This window comes from Salvelinus alpinus, chromosome 15 (assembly GCF_045679555.1).
Source record: "Salvelinus alpinus chromosome 15, SLU_Salpinus.1, whole genome shotgun sequence".
Taxonomy (NCBI): domain Eukaryota; kingdom Metazoa; phylum Chordata; class Actinopteri; order Salmoniformes; family Salmonidae; genus Salvelinus; species Salvelinus alpinus.
The window spans coordinates 19509085-19521036 of record NC_092100.1 but is presented as its reverse complement, the minus strand read 5'-3'; the positions used below and the strand labels follow the sequence as shown (position 1 = coordinate 19521036).

Below are 11952 nucleotides of genomic sequence, written 5' to 3'. Positions count from 1 at the left end.
AAAAGATAATCAAGGACAACAACCATCCGAGCCACTGCCTGTTCACACCGCTACCATCCAGAAGGCGAGGTCAGTACAGGTGCATCAAAGCTGGGACTGAGAGACTGAAAAACAGCTTCTATTTCAAGGCCATCAGACTGCTAAACAGCAATCACTAACTCAGAAAGGCTGCTGCCTACATTGAGACCCAATCACTGGACACTTTAATAAATGGATCACTAGTCACTTTAAATAATGCCACTTTAATAATGTTTACATATCTTACATTACTCATATCACATGTATATACTGTATTTTATACCATCTATTGCACCTTGCCTATGTCGCTCGGCCATCGCTCGTCCATATATTTACATGTACATATTCTCATTTACCTCTTTAGATTTGTGTGTATTAGGTAGTTGTTGGGATATTGTTAGATTACTTGTAAGATATTACTGCACTGTCGGAACTAGAAGCACAAGCATTTCGCTACACTCGCATTAATGTCTGCTAACCATGTGTATGTGACCAATAAAATGTGATTTACAGACACAGTATATTTTACATTAGTTATCTTTTGTTTGTTTTTAGTCCCATCCTTCAGCTCCACTAAACCCCTCCCACCTATCTCTGAACACCATTCAGTTTTGATTTCTATTTAACATATATTTTTCCACTGTGCTGTGATGTTTTACAAAAGTTCTGAACCTTTCTATTCTCATAGTTTCTACAGATTGTAAATTTAAAGAACATTTATTTGCTAAGAGTATTATTATATTATTGATCAATTGACTATGACTTTTCAAATCACCCAGCAGTGCTATTTGCAGAGTTATGGCTAGGTAAATGTTGCAATTCTTCAGCCATTCCTGAACCTGCAACCAAAAACAAGCTACAAATGGACAGTACCAAAACAAATGATCTAATGTTTATGTCTCTTCATAGCAACATCTGCACCGCTGGGATGGTTGTCTCCCCCATATATATAACATTCTCTTAGTTGCAAGAATTTTGTATAATAATTAAAATTGAAAAACTCTTTTTTGAATCCGGCGTCATTTTGTGTATCAGTTCATAAATCATGTGCCGTGGAATCGGTACATCGAAAATCTCTTCGCAAACCATTTCCTTATATGAATTGTAACTCTGTAAAATAATTGAAATTGTTGCATGCTGCGTTCATATTTGCTCAGTGTATATTTCCACACTATGAGGTTGGAATAATACTGTGAAATTGTGAAAATGGTGATAATGTCCTTTTAGTGTAAGAGCTTTTGGAAAAGACCGCCTAAAATTTCAGCCTATTTTGATGGGATGGAGTTTTGGCCTGCCTGGTAACATCACTGGGCTAGGCGGGACAGTTGTAAATCATGCAGCGCCGTGTGTCACGATGGCAGATTTTAGAGAAACAACAAATGTCGGTACATATAAGTGTCTTATATCGTCTGAAAGCTTAAATTCTTGTTAATAGAACTACACTGTCCAATTTACAGTAGCTATTACTGTGAAAAAATGCCATGCTATTGTTTGAGGAGAGCTCCTAACAACAAAACACTTTTTTCACCGCAATATGTTTGATAAATTCACCTCTGAAGGTGAAATGTGTACTTACATTCTGAAATCTTGCTCTGATTTATCATCCAAAGGGTCCCAGAGATAAAATGAATTGTTGTTTTGTTAGATAAAATCCTTTTTCATATCCTAAAAAGGTCCAGCATGCACGATCGATTGCATGCACGATCGATTTTGTATTTCCACTCGTTCAATTTGCAAAGAAAGGAATCTGTGAAAATCTAAACCTAAACGTTGTTTCAACCAGTAAAATCACGTTCGTATTTATTCCTCAGAGATCCTAGAACGTAACCAGACTTCACTATATCATGGGGAGTGTAGTATATCCTATAGGACACCAAATTTGGTCAGAGAAAGACGCCTTCATGGCGAGCCGATGACGCAGGCGGTCTTCACTTGATTGACTGTAACTTTGTCAAATAAGCACCAATTGGGGTCAAACAAAGCTAGCTAGATAGCCAATGAGCTGGGCTTTACGGGAGTATGCGGCAGATACTCTGTATCAGTCGCAAAACTTTGCTGCTAACCTTGTGCAACAGCAAGCCTTTTCCTTTTGGACAAAAATTACAAGAATATGGAGAGTTATGAAGTTATGAAAACTGGGTGTTTTGTAAATGTTGAACTTACAATATGGCTACTAATACTGGAAAAGCTGAATCAAAGTTGAAGTATACAGATTTGACAATATTCTTGCAGAAAAATGTAATGTAAATATCTCCTTCACGATTTGCCCAAATGTACCTGGGTGACTTCACACTAAATGTCATGTAGTTTGCTCATACTTCAAGTTATCCCTCTGGAACTTTGCACATACATTGCTGCCATCTTGTGGACACCATCTGAATTACAACCAGAGTGATGGATAGTACTGGGACCTTTCTGTTGCATTTCAAAGATGGTGGTAGAAAAAAGAAGAAAGTGGTTGGTTATTTCTTTGTATTTTCTTCTACCAGATCTATTGTGTTATATTCTTCTACATTCAATTCACATTTTCACAGTCTTCAAAGTGTTTCCTTTCAAAATGTACCAAGAATATGCATATCCTTGCCTCATGGCCTGAGCTACAGGCAGTTAGATTTGGGTATGTCATTTTAGGCGAAAATTGAAAAAAAGGGCGCTATCCCTAAGAAGTTTCAATAGACCAATAAGAAAGAGTTCCAAACCTCTTTGCCAATAACAGCTAATTGTCCGTTTTCCCTCCCCATTCAGACATCTCCCAGTTAACTTGCATGCCTTATCCAACAGTGCAGTATTTAATATAAAAAATGAGAGGAAGCTAAATACAGGGTAAATTTACAATGTGCAGGGATACTGGAGTATTTGAGGTAGAAAACAATTACTGTAAGGTACTTTATTGTTACCCAGAAATGAGTTGATATTCAGATAAAAACGGCTGCATTGGAACTTTAAAAGGAACCCAAAGGCTTTTCCAGGTAATTACAGAAGGTCACAGGTTCAAATACCCACCAGGATTACACTTGTTCCATCCAGTGGGCTGCCTACAACCCACACTAGAATCATAAATATGACAATACATACTCTCCAGCCCTCCTATACACGCACAGTCCTAAATGGCTTATTCAGACCAAAGACTCAGCTCTCCCCACATCTCCTATTTTAGTTTCCATAGCAATGCCAAAGTCCGTTTATCGTTCTCCTCAAAGGCTGACCAGATTTGTGATGTGGCTGCTTTATTTGGCTTGATTCGTTTTTGTTGCCCCCTCCACTATTTAATCAGTGTCCTTGTGATCCTGGCCGTGGCAGCGTGCGGGCTGGGTAATTGGCTTAGGCTGAGCAGTACCAGCTGTGCAACAAATTCAAGCCCCAGTCCACTCTGCCTCATAGCGTGTAAATGACAAGCTGGGAGAAAAAACACGGAATTGGGGCTACTGCCTGCCGGTCCTCCCAGCCTCAGGTCACGGCCTTGCTGAAATCCAACTCTCAGTGCATAAAAGACCACTCTTTGAAAAAGTATTTGGTATGAAGTCATGCAGAAATTATACTTTGACCGAATTTCCTAGACATTTTTTTATTGAGTTCATATACGCATATGAAGGGAGCAGCTGTTGGAATTTCATCAGATTGTGTCATATCCGTGTCCTTATACTGTATATCATCTAATATAGATGTACACGTCATGATAGAGATGTACACATCATGATAGAGATGTACACGTCACAAAATTCCTGGTCCTACATAACCTCTGTCTTGTCCTCCCTCCCTTCATCTTCTGATCTGCAAGCCAGACTGGAGCGATGACAGATCTGAAACTGGTAAAGAAGAAGGAAACAGCTGAGTTGAAGGCTTCAGTACATCTCCTTTGTGCTCTCATGGTCTCTTGTCTTCTCCAGATGTTTTTTTCTTCCTCAGCTTCTCAGAGGCCAGCTCGTATGTGTGTGTGTGTTACAACACAATTACACCTGAGTATAATTAACCAAAATTACTCAAAATCCGCAAGCTAAGATCCCATGGTCAGCTGCAACAGACAAATTCAAGAAATTGTGTAATTAAGCAATAAGGCCCGAGGGGGTGTGGTGTATGGCCAATATAACACAGCTAAGGGCTGTTCATTCACATGACGCAACGCGGAGTACCTGGATACAGCCCCTAGCCATGGTATATTGGCAATATACCACAAACACCTGAGGTGCCTTTTTCTTTTTTACTTTTACCCCTTTGGTCAGGGCCAGCTGTGACACAGCCTGGGATCAAACTCGGGTCTGTAGTGTCTCAACTACTGTGATACACCTGAGGTGCCTTATTGCTATTATAAACTGGTAACCAACGTAATTAGAGCAGTGAAAATAAATGTTTTGTCATACCTATGGTATAAGGTCTGATATACCACAACTTTCAGCCAATCAGCATTCAGAGCTTGAACCACCCAGTTTATAAAATGCAAATAATGCACTGTGTGGACAAGCTGTGACTACACAGCTATGCCCTTCCCTTGCTTTGTTCTCTGTGCTGGCAGGAGCATGATGTCAATGATATCAATGACCCATTGTCAATTGGAAAGTAAATGATTGTGTTGTGATTGATTGGGTGTGATAGTATCCACAACACTCACTATTTACATAGCCTTTAGTAATGGATAAATACGTGAGCCTGAAGTATGAACGCTAAACGCCAAATTCATGACATTCGTTCTCTGAACCACTTTGAGGACTTTGGAGGCACCTACAATATTGTCAGCTCGCTAGTTTATGAAATCATCCATCCGAAACACTGGAAAAAGAACAGATACTCAGGGCTCCCGAGTGGCGCAGCAGTCTAAGGCACTGCATCTCAGTGCAAGAGGCATCACTACAGTCCCTGGTTTGAATCCAGGCTGAATCGCATCCGGCCGTGATTAGGAGTTCCATAGGGCGGCGCACAATTGACCCAGCGTCATCCGGGTTTGGCCGGGGTTGGCCGTCATTGTAAATAAGAATTTGTTCTTAACTGACTTGCCTAGTAAAATAAAGGTAAAAAAAAAAAAAAAAAAGATAACCAGTGACCTCCGTGACACCTTCAAGCTTCTCTTCTCAGTGCTTCTGTTTGGTTCCCTCCCTGTTTCACCACAGTCAAATACCATTTACCCACTTAAGATGGCTGCCAGAGCCAGGGAGAAAAATACAAATATTCCCACATCCACCTCCTGTAATGGCATGTTTACATGTTGTCCTCGTTCCTCATTTACAGTCTAGAAAATAAGCCATTGTATATCTCACTAAGGTAGCTAGCAGAACGACAGGTTCGTGAACTGTGAGCAGGAAAAGAGAGAAGGAGGAGAGGAAAGGAAAGAGAAGCCAGCTGGAGTGGACTACTGGAGTGTTTCAGGGCCTGTCGTAATGTCATTAGCACACCTGGAGGCAAATCGCTGGGTAATTAAAGAGCGTACGGCCACGTCTGCACGCAACCACATTAACCCAACACACCTCAATTAGAGCAGAGAAAGGGTCTGTTGTGGGCGAGAGAGAGCGGCGGTCTGCGTATCAGCCCTCGACGTGTCAAATATGATACAACAAACGGCTAAGCCCTCTGCTAATAAAGCCTGGAATTTGTTGTTTCTTTTTCATCAGGCACTGAAGCTGGAGACACGCCAGGACTCGAAATGAAAGGCTTATCTTACCTTTACTGCAAAAGTGCAGGACTTTGTGTGAAGACGTATAGCAACACTTGCAACCACTTGTTTACTTCAACAATATAACAACAACAAAAACAGTAAAGAGACAAAAGGCCACAATGCAGTGTATTTTACTGCACTGACTTCTGCTAGAGGCCTCTGTAGTCACTTTTGACTCGCAACTGACAGACTTATGCAAGCCATTTTACAGCAAAATACTATACCTTAAAATTAAAAAATATATATATTCTTTGGATAACCCATTTCGCAATCAATATTCAACCATGATGGTTACGCATGGTTTATTTCTACAATTTTATTATTCCTCCACTTCCTGTGTGTGTGTGTGTGTGTGTGTGTGTGTGTGTGTGTGTGTGTGTGTGTGTGTGTGTGTAGCACATCAATCACCTGCATGGTAGACAAAGGGCAAGTTTTTTTCCTCTCTCACCTCACCTCACACCACATTTCCCTCCCAGTTCCCACAGCCACGGGCGAGCCCGAGCAGCTCAGCGACGTCACAAACAGGCATGCCTGTGTGGTCGCCAAACCCTCTCAATACTCTAAACTGGTTTCCTTTCTTAAGCACCCTTCCCCTTACTTCATTAGCACTGGTGTAAAATAACTTGTCAGGTAAAAGCAATTTTCCAGATCTAGCATACCTGATTCAACTTGTCAACTAATCATCAAGCTTTTGACTAGGTCAATCAGGTGAGCTAGTTCAGGGCTAGAACAAAATGGTAAACGTCTGGGGGTCCCCAAGGAGATGTTTGAGAAACACTGGTTTAGACTATTGAGATGCACCCCTGCATCACAGTTCCCATAGCCATTCTTTTCAGAACCTCTGACCGGCGAACCTCTGTAACTCTGTCAGCCGAGTGATCCGTCAGCTATGATTTATGACGACTATCCTCCATCCCCCACCATTTCCTGAGCTCAGCTAAAATCACCTCACCTCCATCTTCCTTCCCCACTGTCTTCTGGAATGTTCTCATAGAGCCCGAGTACTGTTGCTAATTCCTGATATTTAATTTGCATTTCACTGTGATTGTTAGATGTGAGGAGGTTCACCACCTGCATAGGAACTGTACAGTATGGTTAGTTCATCTGTAAATACAAGCAGCACTGATGAAACCTGCTGTTGGATATGAAGCAACATCTTCACAGTTCACACAAGCCCCTGATAACATGTCTCCACCCTGAGGTAGATGGTGGTAATTGCTTATGGGAGTGAAGTGTTTATTTAAATTGACCATGTAGTAATACAGTACAACAACAAGACAGATATTATATTATTTAAAAACATTTATTTATACATTTTACATTTTCAAGATAACAGCAATATCATCCTCCTACACAGTAACAGCAATAGTAAAGCCTTCAACAAATGTATATTCTTACAATGAAAAACTTTTTTGAAATAAAATGTACTGTGACCATCAAAAAAATGAATAAAACTCTACAGTTTTGTACAATACATACACTATATATACAAAAGTATGTGGACACGCCTTCAAATGAGTGGATTTGGCTATTTCAGCCACACCCGTTCCTGACAGGTGTATAAAATCGAGCACACAGCCATGCAATCTCCATAGACAAACATTGACAGTAGCATGGCCTTACTGAAGAGCTCAGTGACTTTCAATGTGGTACTGTCAAAGGATGCCACCTTTCCAACAAGTCAATTCACCAAATTTCTGCCCTGTTGGAGCTGCCCCGGTCAACTATAAAGTGCTGTTATTGTGAAGTGGAAATTTCTAAGAGCAACAACGGCTCAGCCGCTAAGTGGTAGGCCACACAAGTCCACAGAATAGGGCCGTAGAGTGTTGAAGCGCGTAGCGTTTAAAAATCGTCTGTCCTTGGTTGCAATACCTCACTACGAGTTCCAAACTGCCTCTGAAAGCAATGTCAGCACAATAACTGTTTATCGGGAGCTTCATGAAATGGGTTTCCATGGTCGAGCAGCTGCAGAAAAGCCTAAGATCACCACGCGCAATGCCAAGCGTCGGCATTGCGAGCAGGTGTCCACATACTTTTGGTCATTTAGTGTATGTCTTTGTATCTATGTATAAATCTTATTGTATTCTCAAAAAGATCTAAAAACAAAAATTGATTTTTAAATCTCAGTTCTAGTAGTAGAATGAAAGCACTGAAAAAGTGCACACAGCATATAGACCTCAATGACAGAAACAGGTAATCTGTTTTGAGTCTCAAACAGTGAAACAAAATAAAGCTTCTATAATGCTTCTTCTTTAAGAAATCTTGAACAACTCTTTAAAGTTTTTTTTGTAATGCATAACATGAAATAAACTTTAATCAGCATGTGCCAGGTCCTGATCTGATGACAAGGCAAAAAAATGAACAAAACTAATAACAGAGAAAACCGTTAGCCTTGTATCAAAGCTGTATCATGGTTGTATTGTGGCTGTATCAAGGCTGTATCTTCATAGTTGTATCAAGGCTGTATCATGGTTGTATCATGGCTGTATCTTTAAAGTTGTATCATGGCTGTATCATGGCTGTATCATGTTGCATCATGGTTGTATCATGGTTGTATTGTGGCTGTATCAAGGCTGTATCTTCATAGTTGTATCAAGGCTGTATCATGGTTGTATCATGGCTGTATCTTTAAAGTTGTATCATGGCTGTATCATGGCTGTATCATGTTGCATCATGGTTGTATCATGGTTGTATGTAGGCTGTATCTTCATAGTTGTATCATGCTTGTATCTAGGCTCTTTCTTCATGGCTGTATCATGCTTGTATCTAGGCTGTAACAAGGCTGTATCTTCATAGTTGTGCCAATGAGATACATGTTCTACTACCCTGTTTCTACTACCCTTGTGCTAGCGGGCTTTCTCTAAATTCCAACACCCGCACACAGACCCACACAGACCCACACAGACCCACACAGACACACACAGACACACACACACACACACACACAAAGAGAGCTCTCTTTCACATCTACGTCTGCCCCAGGCAGCCCTTTGTGGTCTAACCGCTCGACACAGACAGGCAGCTGGTGGTGGAGCTGAGGCGGCTCTTCTTGGGGGCCTTGGGTGCAGGCGGGGGGCTGATACTGAAACTCCTGACCTTATTGAAACTGTTCCTCAGGCTACTATGCCTGGTGCTCCCCGTGCTGCTGGTCTCCTTGGACACGAAGGCATCAGGGTGACAGAGGCCTGCCCTAAGGCAGCAGCAGCACAGCAGCCCTGCGATGGCCTTCCTCAGCTCTGTGCTACCCAGGGCGTAGATGACAGGGTTCAGAGCAGAGTTGAGCACGGCCAGAGCAATGACCCAGTCGGCACTGAAGAGGGGCGCGCACTGCCGCGACACACAGAAAAAGTCCAGGAGCAGCAGGGCGAACAGAGGGCCCCAGCACATGATGAACACACCCACGATGGAGATTACCGTCTTCAGGAGCCCCAGGGATCGCTTGCGGCTGCGCTGGGATCCCACCTTGGCGCTGCTGCGCACGTGGCAGTAGATGGCGCCGTAGAGCACGCCGATGGCCAGCAGGATGAGGGAGAAGATGAGCAGAGAGAAGAAGATGTAGCTCTTGGAGTAGAGCGGCAGCAGGGTGGAGCAGCTCTCCAGGCTGCACACGCAGTTCCATCCCAGCAGGGGGAGGAAGCCGATGGCGAAGGCCAGGATCCAGCACAGCGCCACCAGGCCGTAGATACGACATGTCTTCCTGGCTGACTTCTGGTGCAGCGGCTTCATCATAGTGGTGTAGCGCTCCACTGCTATCAGCAGCAGGCTGAAGATAGAGGCAGCCAAGGTCACAAACATCACCCCTTCCCTGAACAGCCACAGAGCTGCGCTCAGTCTGAACGTCTGGCTGCCAGACATGCAGATGTTGACCACGTAGGCCGCCCCGGCCAGCAAGTCGCTGAGGGTGATGTTGGCGATGCACACGTAGACCCAGCGGTGGCTGTTGCGGATCCTTGAGAGCACGGCCACCAGGACCAGCAGGTTCTCCAGGATGATGAGGATGCTGATGAAGAGGGAAAGGAACGCGCCCAAGCTCAGGCCACCTTGGCGGGGCCCGCGGTGCTGCAGGCGCCCTGTGTGGTTATAGTGCTCCAGGATCACATTGTTGCTAATACTGCTTCTACTGCTGTTGTTGGTGATGTTGCTACTCCAGAGGTACAGGTAGGGGCAGGAGGTTGAGGAGCTCAGGGAGGACAGGGCATCCATGGCTGAGCTGTGCTGGGTTCGGCTGGGCTTGGCAGGTCAGAAAATGGCTGGATTGGGCTGGATAAGGCAAGACTTGGATGCGTGTAGAACTCCTGCAGTAGGCTCAGGGCTCCGACTCAGGCTAACACACTCTCTCCACTGGAGCTCTGCTGTCTCACAACCCACCTAGCAAACACAGGGAGATATTTGATATGAAAAGATGTGTGATAAGCGATAATAATGAGGTACAAGCTGTTTGTAGCGCATGAACTGAAGATAATGATCCCGTGTGGCTCAGTGTGGCTCAGTTGGTAGAGCATGGCGCTTGCAACGCCAGGGTTGTGGGTTCATTCCCCACGGGGGGACCAGGATGAATATGTATGAACTTTCCAATTTGTAAGTCGCTCTGGATAAGAGCGTCTGCTAAATGACTTAAATGTAAATGTAATGAAAATAATATATTTTGTTGGTATATTGCATAGTTTATAAATTCATTGTGAAAAGCTGGGGGGAAACTATTTTCAGAAAATTAGATAAGAATTTGTCAGTTGACCCGACCTCGCAAAACTGCATGCCTCCACTAGCATGCGTTAGGGCCATTTAAACCTCTCTGTACCATTTAAACCACACTGTGGTTAGCTGGGAGGAGCAGCCAGCTGCAGCCAGGAAGGGGATTTAAGTTCAATCTGCACGTGAAGTCAACATCTTTGAAAGTCGTAAAACTGCTATATCAAAATTCCTATTATTAGCGATAATTGACAAACTGTGTTCCACTCTGGAGTGAAATAAAGAGTACCACATTATATTTATTTATTTTCTTCATTTTTAGATTTTATCAAACAATTTCCCTTTAAATTCCAAGATTTTTCCTTTTTTGCTAAATTTGTGTTAGAATTTGTTGCATGTGAGCAAAAGCTTACATGGCCACAAATGCCTTGCAAATGTATTGCTACAGTTATATGTAATATATGTAACCATACACCTGGCTCTCCATTCCAAGTTTTTTTTCTCGTCTAAAATCACTATCTAATTGTATAATTTCATATGAATAACACATGAAGTGAAGAGAAGTTGTGTATAATTTTGATTTTAACAAAATAAACAGTTGTTACTTAATGTGTTACTTACATGTGCAGAGATACTGTTGGTAGTGATGCTGTGTGGAAGGCCATCCCCTGTGTGGGCTGATAGAACACATCTGCACTACTCTATTGAAGAGACGAGGAAGGAACTTATGGTACCACACCCATAAGGACCAACACACACACACACACACACGCACACACACACGATGCAAGAGGTTATTGACACTGATGAGCTGTTTCATCACTGCTCAAGAGAAAACACACTAATTGTGAAATGCTTTAGAATGTGACCATTCAGATGGATGCCATCAATCAATGTGTGAATTGATCATTTGATATGGGCTAATCCACTCTTCCATGAGGCCATCACAATACAGTTTTGTTGTTTGTTTGCTGTAATTTTCCACATACTTAATCTCAATGACGTGAACACTTTTCCCAACACTTGAGCCATGTTTTGACCCCTGCAATACTTTAATCCTACTGCCCAAGTTACTCCATGATGATTACGGGAAGTGCCGTTCATAGTGTTTTCCTAATACATGTAATGTTGAAGTGATTGGAGCAGGATGTTTTTAAGGATATGTTGCAAGATACTTTTTCTACTAGAAAGGCATCAACCCAGTGTTTTTACTCAATATTTCTCAGAAAGAAAAAAATTTATCCTGACACGAAGAAAACAGGAACCTTCTGATCAGATGTGTAAAGGGGCCCCTCCCTTTGGTTCCCCTACTATAGATGTACAGCTATGGTTTCACACCTCACTTCACCCAGCTGTGACAGACCACAGTCCTGCCAATAATGGCCTACTTACCACCCGGTGAGCCCCAACCACTTACCATAACTGACCAAAGTCAACATCACACACGCAGTAAAGAAAAATATCACTACTGATTAAAAAAAGGTGCTGTCAGTGATAAACGTTAAAGCACACTTCTTCCTTCAGATCAACTACTTGTTCCAGCTGAAGCGCATCTGCAATCTCATGCTTAACTTGACTCATGGTGAGTCATTTAAGGAAAG

General features: G+C 42.7%; 1 protein-coding gene across 1 annotated transcript; it reads right to left on the bottom strand.

The window, feature by feature from the left end:
* Positions 1-6946: 6946 nt before the first annotated feature.
* Positions 6947-11089, bottom strand: LOC139539637 (sphingosine 1-phosphate receptor 4-like). Its single transcript, XM_071342765.1, has 2 exons — positions 10973-11089; positions 6947-10030 (listed from the first exon to the last, which is right to left on the bottom strand). Exon 2 carries the CDS (start codon positions 9863-9865, stop codon positions 8660-8662), a length of 1206 nt encoding a protein of 401 aa, XP_071198866.1. The 5' UTR covers positions 9866-10030; positions 10973-11089; the 3' UTR covers positions 6947-8659.
* Between the last annotated feature and the right edge of the window lie 863 nt (positions 11090-11952).